The following is a 17,618-nucleotide window of genomic DNA, read 5'->3' as shown; positions in this document are numbered from 1 at the left end:
GACATTTGATGTTTAGCCTGAGAATGTAACCATATTCCAGCTTTCTGAGATCCCTTTTCTTGTTGCCACCTCTGTTTTTGGGACTGCATCTTTGACAAAAGATTTAATATCAGTTGTTATGGTGTGTCTGGCTACAGGGTAAGTTTTGTCTCAATGCTTGATTGCTCTGACATGCTGCAGTATCTGCTTGTGTACCTTATGCTTAGTGCTTCCAACGTACTGCATTCACATTGGCATGCCAGCATGTATACAGCATACTCAGTTTTACATGTATAGCCACCCCTGATGTTCTGTGGGGTTTCCTCCAATGGCATTTTTAAGGGTGTCATACTCACTCTGTAATCACAGGCCCTGTAGCTGCTATATTTTTGGGATCCTCAACTCATCTAGAGCCAACTGCTCTTGCTATCTCTGGTGTAGGTTTTGACAATTGTGTCCCTCATTGATCTTGCATGCTTGAAGGTACACCCTAATCTCTGAGGGGGTGTTGGAACTATTACTTGGTCATTTTTAAGTAGGAGCCAGTATTTATTGAGAATCATTCTGATGGATCCTTGTTCTGTTCCATACGGAGTTATAAATCTAACTTGTATTTGATTATGTTGTTTTGGCTTAAGGGTCTTAAAAAGAAAATGTTCTCTTTATAGTCTTGGCCTTTTCTGGAGCTTTATAAATGACATGTTCAGTTTCTCCTCTATCTTTAAACCTATCTGCCAGGTCTTCTATGGCTTTATCACCTTCATCCTGCTCCCTGCAGTTTCTACACATACACTGTGCCTCATCATATGGCATGCTGATTTTTAAATTAGTTGGATTGAAACTGCTCACATGCAGCACAGTATTACCTGAGGTGGGATCCTGTAGATTTTACTTTCCAATTTCTGATATTTTACATAGATAATGAGATCCAAGAACATTGCCTAAGTGCTGCTGATAGTACTGGTGAAGTGAAGGTTCAAATGGTTCTCTTAATGCCTGTGATTAAAAACCTTGCTCTCTCTTCCGACCCCTTCCAGATAATAAAAAGGAAATCTATGAGCCTAGTCCACAGAGTTAAATTGTTGCTCCACACCTCACTATATTCAGCCTGCAACACCTGCTCCTCCCACGAGCCCATATACAGATTTGCATAGCTGGGAGCAAAGCAGGTGCCCATTGCAGTACCACTCATATTGGTATTATACTTGGTCACTGAACAAAAAGTAATTATTCTCTAGGCACCACTTGGCCATTTTCACCAACATATTGTGTGCCTCAGCAATGCCAAAGGTCTTGCACTGAGCAAATACTGCATGGCATGTCAGCCATATTGATGGTTAATACAGTGTGGTTACGTCCATAGATATCAAAATATATCCCTCCTTCCAGGGAATACCAACCACTCATCTAAGGAAGTCTCCTGAATCCGTTATATAATATATAAGGCTTTTACATAGTCTTGCAGGAAGGTGCCCACATATTTAGAAGTATTTTCAAACAGGCTATCAATAGCCAAGATGATTGGACCTCCTCAAGGTATATTTAGATCTTTATGTATGTTCAGGATCAGATACATAAATGGCATCAGGATTGTCACTCATGAGGAACAAATACTCATTTTCTGATAAGAACCCAGCACTACACCATTCAGTGAGCTCACTTTCAAATTCTACCTTGATTTCTCTAGCATTAATGGCAGTTGTTTCTTCATAGCAATACCTGTTGTTACGTAGCAAAAAGGTACACTTTGAGTGGCCACAAGACAATATTTCTGCATTTGTCTGCATTTCTTATCGATATGCTTGAATCGGCTTGCAATTTCTTGGGGAGTTTGTTATACACTAATACCTTGGTGTTAGGTTTTACCCTTTGTTTACTCCTTAAGATCTGTAGTTTCTTTATCTCTTGAGTAACCAGATTGGCAACTGTTTAAACTATCTTTTGTCAGATTTGGTGCGAAAGGAAAGTGAATGGTGGTTTGAAAGAAGTTGTGGCTTCCCAATCTACTTCCAAGTTCATTGTGCAGACAATGGCTTCCTCTGTAACATCTTCTTGGATCTCCTGACTTCCGTTTTTGAGTTGCTGCAGCTCAATCAGTAACTTCATATAAGATACTTTTAAATTGCTGGTCTTATCCTGAACAGTGGTCATGTATGGAAGTTTGTACTTTACTTGTGCGGTATAAAATATTTTCAATTTGAGTTTTCCAATACATTTATATAAGTGCCCGCGAGTTTGTGCATAGTCAAATCTTTTTTCTAGGCAAAAAGACAAACCCAGTGGCAAAATATGCTTCTCTGCTTGGCTTATGGTAATATCGGATAAATTGATGATAGACACTGTATTCATACTCGCTTGCGATTGCTTTTGGGTGTGTCTTTTCTGTTCTGAGTTTTCAATTTTTTGTTGTCTGCTTCTGCATCTCTTTCTGTTCCTTCTTTTCCTTGCTGGTCTTTTCTCCTGGATCTCAGATTTTGAGTCTGATCTAACTGTAAGAAATACAGCTCATTTATTAGTAAAAGTGAATCTCACTGAGCACTTTTATCACTAGTAGTAGGTTTATCTAAATCTGTTTCCACTTCAGCACTTACTTCAGATGATGTTGCACTTTGACTCTTTCTTATCTTTGTCTATTACTATTGGAGAGTCTTTGCCTTTGATGGTATCGAATCTGTGTGCAAAAGTGTAAAGTTGCACTCTTTCTTAATTGGTTTTCAGCTCGTTTAAGGTTCTGTGCTTTGCGATTAGTGATGATTTCTTCTTATTCTTATTTTCATTTCTGCTAGAAATGTATTTATTGTTTCTTGATAAGTTTCTTGTGCCAACTCCATATTCAATTTATCAATTTCATGCACTGTAGATTGACAATTCATATCTGCATATTTTATACAGATCTGTAAAAATTGCATCAGTATTAATTTGCACTCACGCCTTTAACATTTCTGGGTGTGGGTTCCCAAAATGGGCACTCTACAATGCACAAAACTCTGGGTATCCTTCCAACCTCAACATATCTCTGAGAAGACTTATTCTCCCACCATTTTGTTAATTCACTGAGTGGGAGTTTCTCAAGCTTTCTCAGTTTACCCATAAGATCACATCCTTGTCTCTCAGTCTTATTCATATTGTCACTATATGGTTCAGCACCTTCAATGCCCTCATCACATACTTTCCTTGCTCTCTGTTCACGCTACCTTAGTGCGTTGGTGAACATAGCAAAGATTTCCTTTCAAGGCATATGCTCAGTATACAGACCCTCACTCACAAACAATATCAGTGAGTGTTCCTTCTCCCGCAATGGCAACCTCTTACCTGCGGGAGATAACCTGCAGTTGTGCGTCCTCAGCCCCTTCGGCTGTTAGCGCTCGAGTCAGTCCTCTCTATAGGTAGATTGCGGCTGGCTTCGATGCGCTACGGACAGCCAGAAACAGGTGGGGCTAACAATATATATGTGTGAGTGTGTATATATATATATATATATATATATATATATATATATATATATATTATATTTCAAGCTTACATCTCTGGCAAAGAGAATGAAGAAGCACACCCACTCACTTTATTCACAATTTTCTGGCAATCCAGGTACAATTCATGTGATGAAGCCCAACCTGTTTTAAACTTTTGCAGTCCTTGCTCACAGGCAATTCAGTGACAATGATAACATGGAGTGCTTTTGAACCCTTCATTTGCATATTATCAATTAAGCTCTAGTGAGCATCCTAGTAACTGGTAAAATAATGCATTCTGGGATGAGAAGTTCGAAGCATGACATATAATCCATCCAACCTCAAGAATGTAAGTACAAAGTCAAAAAATAAACATGTGACCCAGATTGTCACTGCACATTCATTTTAGCTTGAATTTCCATAAAAGGCTACATTTCCATGCCTCACGGATCTGCTTTATACTGCGGTGGAGCTGTCTCACAGCTGGCAGGCTGTAGCATTTCAAGCTCACTTCTCTGCCAAAGAGCACAGACACACTCTCAGTCAAAGTGTCTTTTATTCACAAAATCCAGGCATTCCAGGTACAATTCATGTGATGTGGCACAACGCGTTTCAAACATTTGGAGTCCTTGCTCACTGGCCCTTCATTGACAATGTTAACATGCATTGCAAGAGTCCTTCGAACCTAACCGTCCAGGTATACAAATATTTTTGTCCCTTAATATCGCAAAAACTACTGAGCAGATTTACACCAAATCCCAAAATGCATGCTTTCTAGACTACGATCTAGCATCCTGCCAAATTTGTTGTAATTCTATTCAGCAGTCCATTGACAGTGCATGAGGATTTTGTGTTTTGAGACCCCATTTTTTCCTCAGACTCCACTTGACAGATTACCCCAAATCTGTCCATGCACAAACTAGGCAAAAAGTGCTCCACCAGTCTGGGTCAGTGCTCCGCAGAGGGTGCAGGACCCACTCAATATGCTCCAATTTATTGCATCAATTTTGTGCTTGTTTTTCTAATAGGAAAAATAATATTTTCACTCAGTGTGAATTCACGAAGGAAAAAAACATTTTTTATTGCAATGTACGGAATTTGTGAGTGGAAGCAGGATTCTTAATCTAAAAGCTAATACAATCTTTGTAAGTGGTCAAACAACTTAGAACTAGGAATTCTGAATAAACCGAAAATAAAACAGTTTGGAGTCAAGAAATTGGGATTTGGGCTTTAAAGCGAAAGGAACACCATTTGAGGGGTCACAAATATTGGATCTGCAGATTGGTTTTAAATTGGTATCAAGCATTATTTGAATGACAGAACCTATAGAAACCTGCAAACAATCACTTTTGCTCAAATGCAAACTCCTGTGCCCATGGAGCAAGACTTTTTGATATGAACTCCCACAGGACAACAAAATGTTTCTCCCCCAGCGATCAAATTGGTTGTTCACAACAGGGTCCAACTGCAGGATTAACTTTAACCTCCTCTTCAAAATTCAGTTACTTAAACAAAATGATCATATAGCGTTGATCATTTCCAAACAAGTAGTTAGCCGATTAACCGCAGTGGCAATTCCGCCGCGTTGCGGCGGTATTGAGTGGGCGGGCCGCGAAAGCCAACGGACGTGCGCAGCACTACGGAGGTAGTGCTCGTGACGGCCAATGGCTGACGGGCGCATCGAAGGGGTTAAGGAAATTGGCAAACTGATCTGCAGAGAGGTATAAATAGCTCATGTTCATTGAATTTCAATAAGAGACCTTTTTAACGTACGGTGGGTAATCTAGTAATTGTGCTAAACTTAAACGAACTACTAAGTAACTTTAAGTAAATGGGGAGTAACCAAATGTAGGTTCATAGTTTTCAGGTTTACATTCTTGGATAGTTATATTACATTTGATTATGCTCTCTATCTAAACACAGTGAAAGATTCATGTATAAAACAGAGTCCTGCTTCTCTTACACAATACTGTCTAGTCAACTGAACATGTGGTTCCCAAGGCGCTCATTTATATGATATATGTTTTGCTAGGAGCATAAACCTCTAAACACATGCTTGAACTTCTGCTCCCTTTCAGTGATAAAACTCTTCATTAATGTTGATGGATGCTGTGTCCTGTGTTACAAAACAGCTCTGGAAAGGGGACACACACAAGAATCTTGTTAGGGTACAAATAGTACAGGCATGGAACAAAAGTCTGAAAGGAATTTGCTACTGATAATAAAACTTCACTCATGGTAATTGAGGCTCGTGATTAGATTCAGAAGGAACTTTCGCCTGAGGAAGACATTGCTACAAAGTACCCTAACAGAGCCGTTGTTTCTTGATGGATGTAGCAGAGTTTCTTATGTGTATTCTCCAACAAATCAAGAAAAGAAAAGCACCCAAGCTGTATCTCAACCTCAGAAAACATATCGTCTGACACCCACCCAAAAGCCTTGCACTTGCACTCAGGGGACAAAAACGTCCATGGCAGCACTCACAGGCCTTCCGGGAAAAGGGTGGCAGCTACTTACAAAGAATAGCACCCTAATATCGATTCATCAACAACCTGAGCTCACAGCATTCCACTGTGATCCATCAAAAGCAGGCGAGAAAAAAAAGAAACACAGGGAAAGTCTCTGTGGCACAAGACAACCAGCTCTGGAAAAAACATGCTGAACCACTGAAGGACCAACCAAACTTTGAAAGGTTCTGGACAAAAATTAAAAACGTGCTTTTCAGACAAGGCAACGCAACTAGAAACATCCCATCTACAACAACGAACTGGACCCCGTGATATTCAATTTGGAATAGTCAAACAGCCTTGCCACACTCGTACAGGCCACTATCCACGGCATCACACAAGTTGAGATATCTCAAATACTTTCCCAATGATTGATGGGGGTGTTTGTTTTGTGAAGCCATTGGTTGTTTTTGACATTTGTGTTGATAATTTGTAGTTGTTTGTGAACATTTCGTAGTGTTCATTTTTCGAACGAGATATTACCTACTATGACGAAACAGATTATTTTGTTAGTTAATAAATACTATTTATTTTTCTTTTAGTGTGCAATTTGGATTATTATTTTTTTCACCTGACAAATCATAGTGACTGACTTCAATGACTGCTTTCGACATAGTATACTTATTATGTTTGTATAAGGTGGCCATCAAAGCCTGATATACTACCTTTGAATATTGCTTACGTGTTTTCGAAAACATGAATGGAACACACCTTATTTAGAAAATTAACTTTGTTGAAAATGGATACAGTAGACCCTCTACCAGACATCCAAACCTCTAGATCATCTGACGATTGGAGCCACACATCACCTAACAGAATCAATTACCTGTAGTCAAGGCTGGCTTCAGCGCTGGTGGCGCCTGGTGCAACCACACAATGACCACCTCTGCCACAGATTCCCTAACTACCACCCTTTAACAGTGCCCCTCAAGTCCCGATAACCACCCTCTCTAGGATGCATTGAATTATTTTAATCGTACCACTCATATCAGTATAGGGTGTCAGATCACTTTACATCACACACATATTACACAGAGCCAACAAGCATACGTGTATAAATCAATGTTAAGTTAAGTTAAGTTAAAATTTGGTAGAGCGCAACAGCTGCCCCAGCAAAGGGGTGTCCCGGCGCTAAGAACCACAGAATCATCATCTGGGGGGGGGGGGCCAGAAATCAAGGACCTAAAGGGGGGGAAACAGAAAGGTTTTGACAGCTCGCCAGAAGGCCAACAGGTTTTCCATAGAGCGAACGTTTGCAGGCAGACTGTTCCAGAGTTTGGCTCCTAGAACTCTAAAGGAGCGTCCGCCTGTGCGAGCTAACTGTGTGCGGGGAACTGTCAAGAGATGTTGGCCAAGAGAGCGCAAATTGCGCTGTGGCACATAAGGGGAGAGGAGAGGGCAGAGAAGTTCAGGGCATCCAGTTTTGAGAATTTTGAAGATCATAACAAGAGCTTTAAACTGGATGCAGGACTCAATCGGCAGCCAATGCAGTTTCCGTATAGTGGCTCTAGCCGAACACCTACGGGGAAGTCCAACCAGCGTTCTGGCAGCGGTATTCTGTATGCGCTGCAGGCGCGCAATCTCAGCTTTGTTGGCGCCCAGGAGTAACACGTTAGCGTAGTCTAGGCGGGACAGAATAGTGGCTTGTATAATTGTTTGACGGACCTTGGAATCAAAGAAGCCAAGTATCGGATTAAGGCTCCTCATCAAGCCCACACAGGTGGCCGCTACTCTTTTTGTGTGGGTTTGGAAATTGAGTGTAGAATCCATCCAGACACCTAGGTTTTTGACCAAGGATTTGGGAGGAGGAATGGTGCCTAACGACAGAGGCCACCAGTGTTGGTTCCAGTAGTTAGTGTTCTTTCCAAGGAGCAGTACCTCCGTTTTGCCTGCATTAAGCTGCAGGCAATTATCCGTCATCCATTGGGCTACGGCAGCCAGCCCATCCCTAAACCTCGCTGTAGAGATGGAGGGGCCTTCGGTAAGAGTGATAGCTAGCTGTGTGTCATCAGCGTATGACACCAGCGAGAGGCCCCATTCTCTGGCTACTGCTGCAAGCGGCTGAACATATAGGTTGAAAAGGGATGGGCTGAGTGCGGAGCCCTGGGGTACTCCCTGTCCGATGTAATGGGACTGGGAGAGGAAGGGAGGGGCTGAGACCTGAAAAGACCTGTCCTCCAGAAAGGTGAACATTACATAAGACAGAGGACTACAAGGTGTAGTCATGTCATCATACTTGTAGGCAGTATATTTTAAGAGTGCTTGGTCTGGAGAAGCACAATCTTAGAATTTAAATCATGGCTGGGGGTTCTCTTTAATAATCTGAGTGGATTTTTACCCAAATGAACTCATTTTGCAACATTAGGATATTAAAAGACAGGGGGAAAAGAATCATAACGCTTTAACCTATACCTTATAGTTTTCATGCAGGTCTTTGATGACAGGTAATTGCTCACTGTTCTACATTAGGATTTTAACTTCTAAGCTGCAAGTAACAGTAGGATCTCTCTGACAGAAGCAGTAACCTACTGACCTATTTACATGATATGCTTTTTGTGATCTGCATGGTTCACGTTCTTTGCAGCAGACATATTAACTTTCTCTGCTACCTTACGATGAGTTAAAACTTCCACTAGAGAAAACTCTAATCTCTCTCTCTCCAGAAAGAACATCAATCACCGGAGTTATTGAGACATTTTTGTTGTTGCCTGAAAATTTCTGGATGCAAAGAATGCAACAAAAGCTGCTTTTAAAACCATAATAGACGGTGCACCGCCCTAGAGCTGGCACTGCCTTAAGTTGTTCTGATGAAACCGAAACACTACAATGTAAACACCTCCATAAATAAACATCATTCTGGGAATAGGATTTTTGATGATAAATACATGTAAGGGTCTTTGAGTGAATGAAGTACTGCGGAAAAATGCAAGTGACTGAGGTCGTTGTAAACTTTCATCCACGCAATGTCTTCTGTTGATTATTTTACCAATCAAACACATCCATGGCTGCAATTAACCATGATCTGGGACTTGAAAAACTATATCACAAGCTTACACTAGTCACTGCCTATTTTGTGATATCTTAGCCTTCATTCCATCTTCCATAGAAATGCATAGGAGAGACTGCGCTGAAAGATGAAAATTAATCTCCTTATAAATCGATAAAAACACTTGACATTACAAGATGACCTGTGGTATGGCTCTAATAGAAGCTTCTTGATCTATATTTTTATCCATCTTGCAAGAATGAAGAGAGCAGGAGGCATATATGATTTTTTGCTGTTTCATTCTTTACATGTTCTTCAATCTGATTTCCATTAAAAGTATTATTCATAATAACAAGTGCACAGCATCAGAATTATGGAAGAATTTTCCTGTAATACTGAGAAAGACTGGGTCGTGATATGAATGATTCGTGAAAGCATATACATATCACCCACTTGTGATATAATATTCGCTTTTGTTTAGTGCACCTGTACGCGAGAATATTGCTTATTCACAACCTGGCCCCATTCAAAAGCTTTTTCCTTGAGTAACTCTGCCTTCCTCCTAGAAATTCAGGAGTAAATCACCTCTCAAGTGGAATAATAGAACCTCTTCGAAAAAAAGCTTTGGGATCAAACCGACAGGAAAATTATCAGATTGATAGCCTCCGAGGGCCTGTTTCACTCCAGCCTCTGGTTAAATGAGGTGTTGTGCCTGGGAAGGCAAGGGAACACACAAATCTGAGAATGTTCCAATTATTGTTTCTGTTTCTAATGCTTTTGCCTTGCTCTCTTGTTATGTTTATTGATGGCCGTGTCAAGGTAATTCAAAGGGGGGAGAGAGAGGTGTACGTAGTGGACTCAGCCTCCTATATTACATAAACAACCAAAGAAAGTCCACTCGAAATATAACGAAGTATCCTTCCAGTAATGTTGGTAATTCTTAAGGAAAATTATAAGTTTTCCTAAAATAACCCTCACCCACCAAAAGGACCTTGGTGGCATGCTTCATCACCTGCTTCTTCCCGCCCTGCTGCGGGAAGGGGCATGTTACGACCGACGGATACGTGGGAGCACTTTGGAAGGTGAAGCTATAAAGTAATATGGGAGTGGAAGTGTCAGAGGAAATTGTGAGGTTAACAAATACCTGGCCGCATGAAACATTATCGCAGTGCCCTTCTGTTTTTCCCAGAAGGGCACTACGATAATATTTAAAATATAGACTAACCATTCAGAAAAATATATCACATTGGCTCCACAGATTGGTGAGGTGTTTCACACTAGATCACTTCAATGAAAAGTTGATCCTTTTGTAATATATTATCTTTCCAGATTATTTGAAGAATCATACTGAATAGGTATTGTATTTTGCTCGATATGTTTAACCTTAGTATTTAATTAAGAAGATTATCCGTTTTCAATTAAGAGTGGTACTAGGGATCAATTAAACTGGTCCTGATAAAGTCATAGGAGTAAGGCTTGAAACATGTTGACCGGGAGTCACACATCCATTACCCTATGCTTCTCCCTGAAACCCCTTTTTTTAATAATACCAGTCACAGGATTCAATAAAGTTTAGGTTCCAAGCAGCCAGGTATGTTTTAACCTCTCAATTTCCTCTGCCCCTTCCACTCCCACATTAGTTTATAGCTTACATCTTCCAGAGTGCTCCCACATATCTGTTGGTCACAGCATGCCCCGTCCTGCAGCGGGGTGGCAAGAGCCCGATGATGAAGCATGCCACCAAGGGACCTTTTGGTGGGTGACTGTTATTTTAGGAAAATGTATTGTTTTCCTTAAGTAGTACCACATTTCCTGGAATGATACTTCAGTATATTTGGAGTGGACTCTCTTTGGTTGTTTATTGATGGCAGTGACCTAATCAATTAATTATTCACAATTGTCATACAAAGCAAAAAAACAAAATAGCTGACCTAGAGACATGGTTAACAAGCACTGGCAAAGCCGTAAGGTCTGCCTTTGGCAAGCAGTTGGAATGGTTAGTAAGAAAAAGACAAAAAATATGTTCCCACCTAATGTGACCGCCATATGCCTGCAATAAAATTGAAATTTAAAGAATGTTCACTGATGTGGACGTTTTTACTGGTGATGCTTTTAAATAATAAGCCTTTTACTAACGCCACATTTTTTTTGTTATTCAAGGAGACAAGATTAAATTAGGACCTAACCAAGCACTCAAATTGCAGGCAACAAGAATTTTGCAAAGTTACTTGTTCCTTTTATAATAGCAACTTTACAAATTAAGTGGGAAATAAATCACCATCTAACTAGGCACCCATGCTGGCAAAATAACTTGCCATTGTAATGAATAAACTTAAAAAACACACTTCGAGTCTGATTTATCACTGAAGAGAAAGGAACTATTTTTAGGCAGGTGTGAACATTGTGTGCCGGCTTTGTGCAGTTACTCAAAGTGAAGGTAGTCAAGGGATAAAGTGGGATGTCCCCCTGCCACATGCTAGGTGCTGTGATGGGCAGAAACCAAATGCAATTGACAATTTAACAGACCAATAGATAAAGCCCACTGACCAAAATGTTCATTATGTATTCTTTTTGGAAAAATAGGCAACCTCCAAACATTGTACATGGTTTATTTTAGGTGTTAGATGTATTTGTGTATGCTAGTCTGAAAAGACGGATTTACATCAGATCATACATCAGCTTTTGTGTGGTGGATGGAAAGGCGCTCATGGCAATCTACAATGCAAGCATTATCTTGTTAGCTCGGGAGCTTTCATGAGTTTGAGAAATAGCTACATCCACTTACATAGAGTTCCAAAAAACACTTTAAACACTTTCCATAAATTGGCTGAAGAAACGACCACACACTTGAATGTGATGCTCTCTCTTTCATTTTGCGGTAAGTATCACGAGATACAGCTATTTGCTGGCAGCCTGAGCGAAGGTAGGATTACAGTGGATTTCTTTCTTACAAGTTCCCAGCTCAGTGTGTGAGAACAGCAGGGACCGGGGGAAGAACTGCAGTAGGGGGTGAAAGCAGTGTGAACGTCTGGGGCCAACTCTGCACTCTCCAACTTTTCTTCACTCTCAATTAGAAAATACAATTATGATAAATGAATAAGACACCAGCCAGCCAGCTCAATAAAATGTTCTCTCTCGTCTCACTATTACTCGTAGCGAAAAGAGTCTGCCACACTTTTCACAATGGACAGCTTCTCCTGGCACAATATTTATGATGAAGAATATGTCTTAAGCCACTGTATTCTGGAGGATATTAGTTCATCTACCAAAGTGTCATGAATGAGTAGGTCTTAAATTGGTAAAATATGCGGATTGTCAGTACTGCTTCTGATCTAATACTCTGAACATATTTTTTTTAACTAACGGGTACTACTGCATTAGAAACAGTAATTCATAATTCAGATTGTCAAGAGGTCTTCTCTGACAATAGTGAATGTATTCTTATTTATACAGTGCACAACTATCACAGTTGCCCAAACATCCATGGCACCTTTCAGAACTGTTATAAACTTAGCCAGAAAACTGGTTCACTCTGCAGGTAGCTTATGACTACATTACCCCACATCTCAGAACCTTCACTGACTACCCATTACAGCATGAATCATATTTAAGGTTTGCTGCCTTGTGTAAAAACCGGTTGAGTGACTGACCCACGCATGCCCTTACCATGCATGCCTTTAAAATAATTGTGTTTTTACTGTACAAATGTCTTTCCCACTACTTCTTTTATCACATATATGCCTTTACCACGAAAATGTAAGTATTTTCAAGATAAGTGTAAACAATATATATATATATATATATATATATATATATATATATATATATATATATATATATATATATATATATATATATATATATATATATCCCTCATGGGTTTCTGCTGATCTGAAAAATACTTACATTTTCATGGTAAAGACATGCGTGGTAAAGGCATAATTTGTAATAAAGACATTCAAGGTAAAGGCGCATTTGTTGAGATAGACTTGTTGTAAAGGCTATGCATGGTTCTGGCTTCGTTGTAAAGGCCGTTCCCCGTAATAGCCATTCACAGAAATGCCCCTCCACATCTAGTCAATCTACTCCTTATCTCTGGGGGAATAAAGAGATTTACAAGACAAAAATCTTTCCTGTCGAACCACCTAAACTCAGAACACCTACAGCACATCTGTAGCAACAGCAGCAGGCTGGAGCTTGCTGCATCCCAACCTCAGAACACTAGCCCCTCTCTTAATCTTCTGTAAGAAGCTTAAATCTCACCTGATCAGACAATAGGTCATCTAAATTCTGCACAGACTCTACATACACATGTGGCATCCAAAAGCTCTGACTAAACCGATGCTTCCCAAAATTATTTTATCTCTCCTTATCTTGTTGTAATCCTAAAGCTTCTCGATTTATGTTGTGATGTAAAATGTTCTAATAGCAGCCAGTCAAGGCGCACAAAATAAATGGTTAAATAAAGAAATAAACAAACAAACCAAATTGGGAAGTAACAGAGAGGGGTGTGGACATTCGGACATGGTGCAAGACCGTGGACATCAAAGAGGGGTTTAGTATATTTGAATTACGCATTTATAATTACTTTTTACCTTATTTCATACCTTAATCATTTTAGGCTTAAGACCTTACGTGCCTCCTTTAGAGTACGGCAGGTGGCTACCCGTCCATCAGTGTGGTAGAGGTCATTACCTTAGATGAGCCTCTGCTATGGCAGCTTTTCTTTCAGTTTGAAATATATAACTATTTGAAAGACCAACAATACAGAATTAAAATTTCAAAACAGTATTATAATAGAAGAGTTGGCTAGCACTCTGAGGAAAAGATTAAAAGCTATTTTTAAAATTGTATATGGAATAAGGAAGGAAGATGGGAAGGGATTGAGAGTAGGGGAGAGGAAAGGGAAAATTCTGACATATTGGCATTCTACCAATATGGCAGCTTTTCTAAAGGCACTGAAAGATTGTGAGCGGCTACCATGTTTTAGGTGGCGGTTCAGCAGCTTTTTTGTTTTTCTAAAACAAACTCCAAAAGCACAAGTTGTTTTTAAAAAAATAAAAAACTATTGACCCCCAACACACTGGGAGTTTTTCTCCCAGAGTGCAAAGATCATTTAAAATGTCGTTCTGTTCAAGGTCTGCCAGGGTTATCTTAGCAGCCCTGCACTGGGAAAAACTACATCAGCGCACACTTTAAAAGTTCATCATTGAATACACTTTTTTTGTATTAATATTGGGGGATGGAAGGGCTTCCTTTATTCTACCCTATGATACTCAGAGCTGCCCATTACCCCCAATTAGTTTTAATCATGCCACACACAACATAGCCTGTACCCATTATAGAGGCCTAAGGTATCACTGCAATGGGTAATGTCTAAAAGAAAAATAGTTTCTGAAGACCAGATCATATTAAGTACTTTTTCCAAGGAGATCACAGAGGCAATATAAATCAACATTGAAAAATAAAGAGATTTTAATACAACTGTATTTATTAACTTTCAGTATCAAACTCACTGCCATCATTGAATATATATTCCAGTATAGGGGCCACCCAGTGTAGAAGAACCGTTCCCTTTAGCTTGCCCTGCATAGCTAAATCACCAGCACTAGACATTCCAGAATATTGCTATGCTTGATGACGTCTGCTTGAGTTTTGGGACCTATTGGACATCATTCACTAGATAGCCCCTTTAAACATTATCAGCTTGAAGATATAGGTTTACCTGTGCGGTACACAAAGTTGCCCTCTGTCTCTGAGGACGATGGAGATACTAACTCTTCTTCAAACTCGTTCGAGCTGAAGGACCCCGAATGGTTTCTCTGCCGTGCCTTTTCCAACATCGCGGCGTTGGAGGCCATCACGTGCCTCAGAGAGTCATTGAGATAGCGGTGCAACAAACTGCTCTTGTACTTGGGCGGAGACACATAATCCTCGTGCGCGCTGGCCTCCGGCCTCGCACCCGCCTTAATCACCGAGCCTTCACTTTTAATCACAGTGTGGTGAACGGCTTTATTATATCCCCCGTCGTTTGGGTGGTTTCTTGTAGGATTGTCTCCATCTGAAGAATAAAAAAGATTCATTTATCAACATTGTTAGAAATCCTTTCTTCACAGTGATTTATGATGAGACATAGTTTCGTGTAAGACAGAACAACCACAACGAAGCAAACAGCGTGGTACAAATACCTTAAAAACAGGAGGAAATTACCATCATTCCCCAAAGCATGAAACTGGTTAGCACCAAAATTACTTCCAATGAGCATGATTGCTTCTTGATTCCGAGCTGTTATCACTCGTGTCACCTGCACGCAACTCAAAAAGACACACGAGGGACTGCACGTCAATCACATGCTTTAGAAAACAGCAGAGCTTTTACAAAAACATGTCTTTTCCTCAGTCTTAAATTACACATGTATGCTCCCGTTCTGAAGTGCGGAGTTCCGTGGCTCATAACATATGTATGACAGTATAGCATTAAAGACTGCTCGTCTGTTCTGGTTTCTTTTAGAAGGGGGCTTGGGTGGGCAGCCGACCGCAGGGAGGTCCCCCCCGGGCAGTTTGTGAGGGGCGGCGGGCCTCATGCCGGCCATTTTGATATTGGGCTTGTTTATTTGTAGCCCAAAAGAAGCCCAAGCATAAATGCTTTGGGCACCGGCTCCCAGCCACCATTTCAGGTTTTGTGACCTGGTGGCTCGGAGCTTAGGCTGAGGTAGTTTTTGTTCTCAGGATAATCTATTTCCTGATATTACAGTTGGCGGAATTGATTTGTGGAATGTCTGGGGAAGATTATCGAGTTCTTCAGGTCCTCTGGCTCCTTAGCAAAGCGGGCCGGGTGGACCTTGTTACTGGAGAGGTTGCGGGACCGTCGCACCCGGTTTGGCAGGCCTCAGCAGGCATGGCAGCAGTGGTTGCTGCCTGTACATCGGCCAAGCGGCCGCGTATCGTACCGGTAAGTAAACGGGGCCACCCGCGCATGAAGAAGGCAGCCCGATGCGGTCTTTGCACCCCAGGGAGGGGGGAATGTCTTAGGCGATGAGCGGGAGTAGTGTTGGGGCGGAGATGCGGTGTATGGAGTGGGGGAGCAGGAGGCGTTTAGGGAGCCGGTGGAGTGCTCTGTTTCCTCTGCCGTGTTGAGAGTGAAGCACGGGGGACGCGCATCTTCTCTTCCTGCCTCTCACCTAATAACGGTGATTGATGAGGCAGCGGGGGTCAAGGACACGGTCGGGGCTAGGCGGGCCGGGCGGCATATCAGAACCCGATATTTGAGAGCGGAGTGTGTTTGCCCTCCTCTGTGCGCGCGCCTGTCCAATCTAGGTGTAGTGGCAGTGCTGAGGGTGGGAGAGGCTGGGGCTCTTTTGGCTTGCACGCAAGAGTGGGGGATTTGTCAGGAATTGTATCCCCTGGGCACGAGGGTAGTACAGGACTGGGGGCAGAGGTTGAATTTGATGGAGGCTATGGGCAGATGTCTTGGCCGCTGCTTTTCTCGCCCACATGTTCTTTCAAGGGGGAGACTGATTCTTTAGTGGGGAGCTCTCTAGGAGAGGGTGAGTGGGCACAGGTGGGAGGTTGGAGCAGTCACCAGAAAGTGGATTCATCTCACAAGTCCGGGGGCTTTGGGACTCGCCCTCCTTCAAGTTTGGGTGGCCTGGGTGCGCCTGTCAGGGGTGGTGAAAACGTGTTTTTAGGTGCAGGGGACAGAGGAACTGGTTTAGGGTTCAAGAGGAGCTGTCAGTTGAATTGGATCCTGCTGGAGGTAGCCCGGCCTGGGAGGGATTGGATATTTTCCCTTCATGGGTGAAAGAGGTTTGAGGTGTTGGAGGGGAACTATGAGGATGTTTGGGTAATTGGGTGCAGGGGTTAGCACAAGGTTTGCCATTGGAAAAAGGCGGGCAGGAGGAAGTGTGCAGGCAGGGTTTGGGGGTACGTTGGGGGTGGGGAGGAGGTCAGGGTTTGGGGCCTGCATCCGCTGTGGTGCAGGCAATGCTGAAAGGGAGTGGGAAGGAGGAATGGGGGAATCCCCCCTGTAAGTGTGGGTCGGTCAGAGTTTTCCAGGGGCAGGCTGGCTAGGGATTTTGCTTGCGGTTTGCAGGGGGTAGGTGTTTCAGATAGGGAACCAGCATACCAGTCCAAACTTTTTCTTTACAGGGCAGGGAGCGTGGCAGTGCTAGGGACTCAGTTGGGCAGGGTGTGGCCCAAGTACACCGAGGAGAAGGCAGGGTGAGACCTTGCGCGGCACATTCCGTATCAGCGGGGATCCCGTCACGGCCTCGTTGGCCCCAACGTCAGGCAGGTCAAGATGGTCAGACTTACCAACGGAAATGGATTTTCAAAGAGGTCAACGCATGGGGGAGCACCGGCGGGTACAGTCGGCTCCCCCGCAAGGAGGACATTCGGGGACCGTTTGCTTGATTATGATGAAGACAGCCCCGAGGAAGGGGAATTGCGGGACAGCGAGGAGGGGGGACCTCTCACGTCTCTCATAGTTTTTTACAGGTTACGAGAGAGGTGCCTCAAAAACAGGCAGTGGCGGCAGGATCCAAGAGAGAGCCCGGCCCATCGGTGAGGGCTCCTCGTACAGGGGATCAATCTGAGAAGTTGGCAAGGTGGTCGGAGTCCGTCCGAGTATCCTCATTAGAGCCAGGTGAGACCGCTAGAACACAGGCCAAACCTAAAATGGTGTCTGTGGGGATGG

At 42.3% G+C, this 17,618-nt stretch overlaps 1 protein-coding gene across 2 annotated transcripts in view; it reads right to left on the bottom strand.

Moving 5' to 3' along the window:
- The window catches only part of MKX (mohawk homeobox), a 249,705-nt gene that overhangs the window by 125,677 nt on the left and 106,410 nt on the right, over positions 1-17,618 (bottom strand). For both annotated transcript variants that reach the window (XM_086941604.1, XM_086941605.1), the window contains exon 5: positions 14,650-14,985. In XM_086941604.1, the coding sequence (XP_086797730.1) occupies positions 14,650-14,985 (336 nt within the window). The remainder of the gene's footprint in view (positions 1-14,649; positions 14,986-17,618) is intronic.

Source organism: Lissotriton vulgaris, chromosome 10 (assembly GCF_964263255.1).
Source record: "Lissotriton vulgaris chromosome 10, aLisVul1.2, whole genome shotgun sequence".
Lineage (NCBI taxonomy): Eukaryota > Metazoa > Chordata > Amphibia > Caudata > Salamandridae > Lissotriton > Lissotriton vulgaris.
This window is presented reverse-complemented; position numbering and strand designations above follow the sequence as displayed.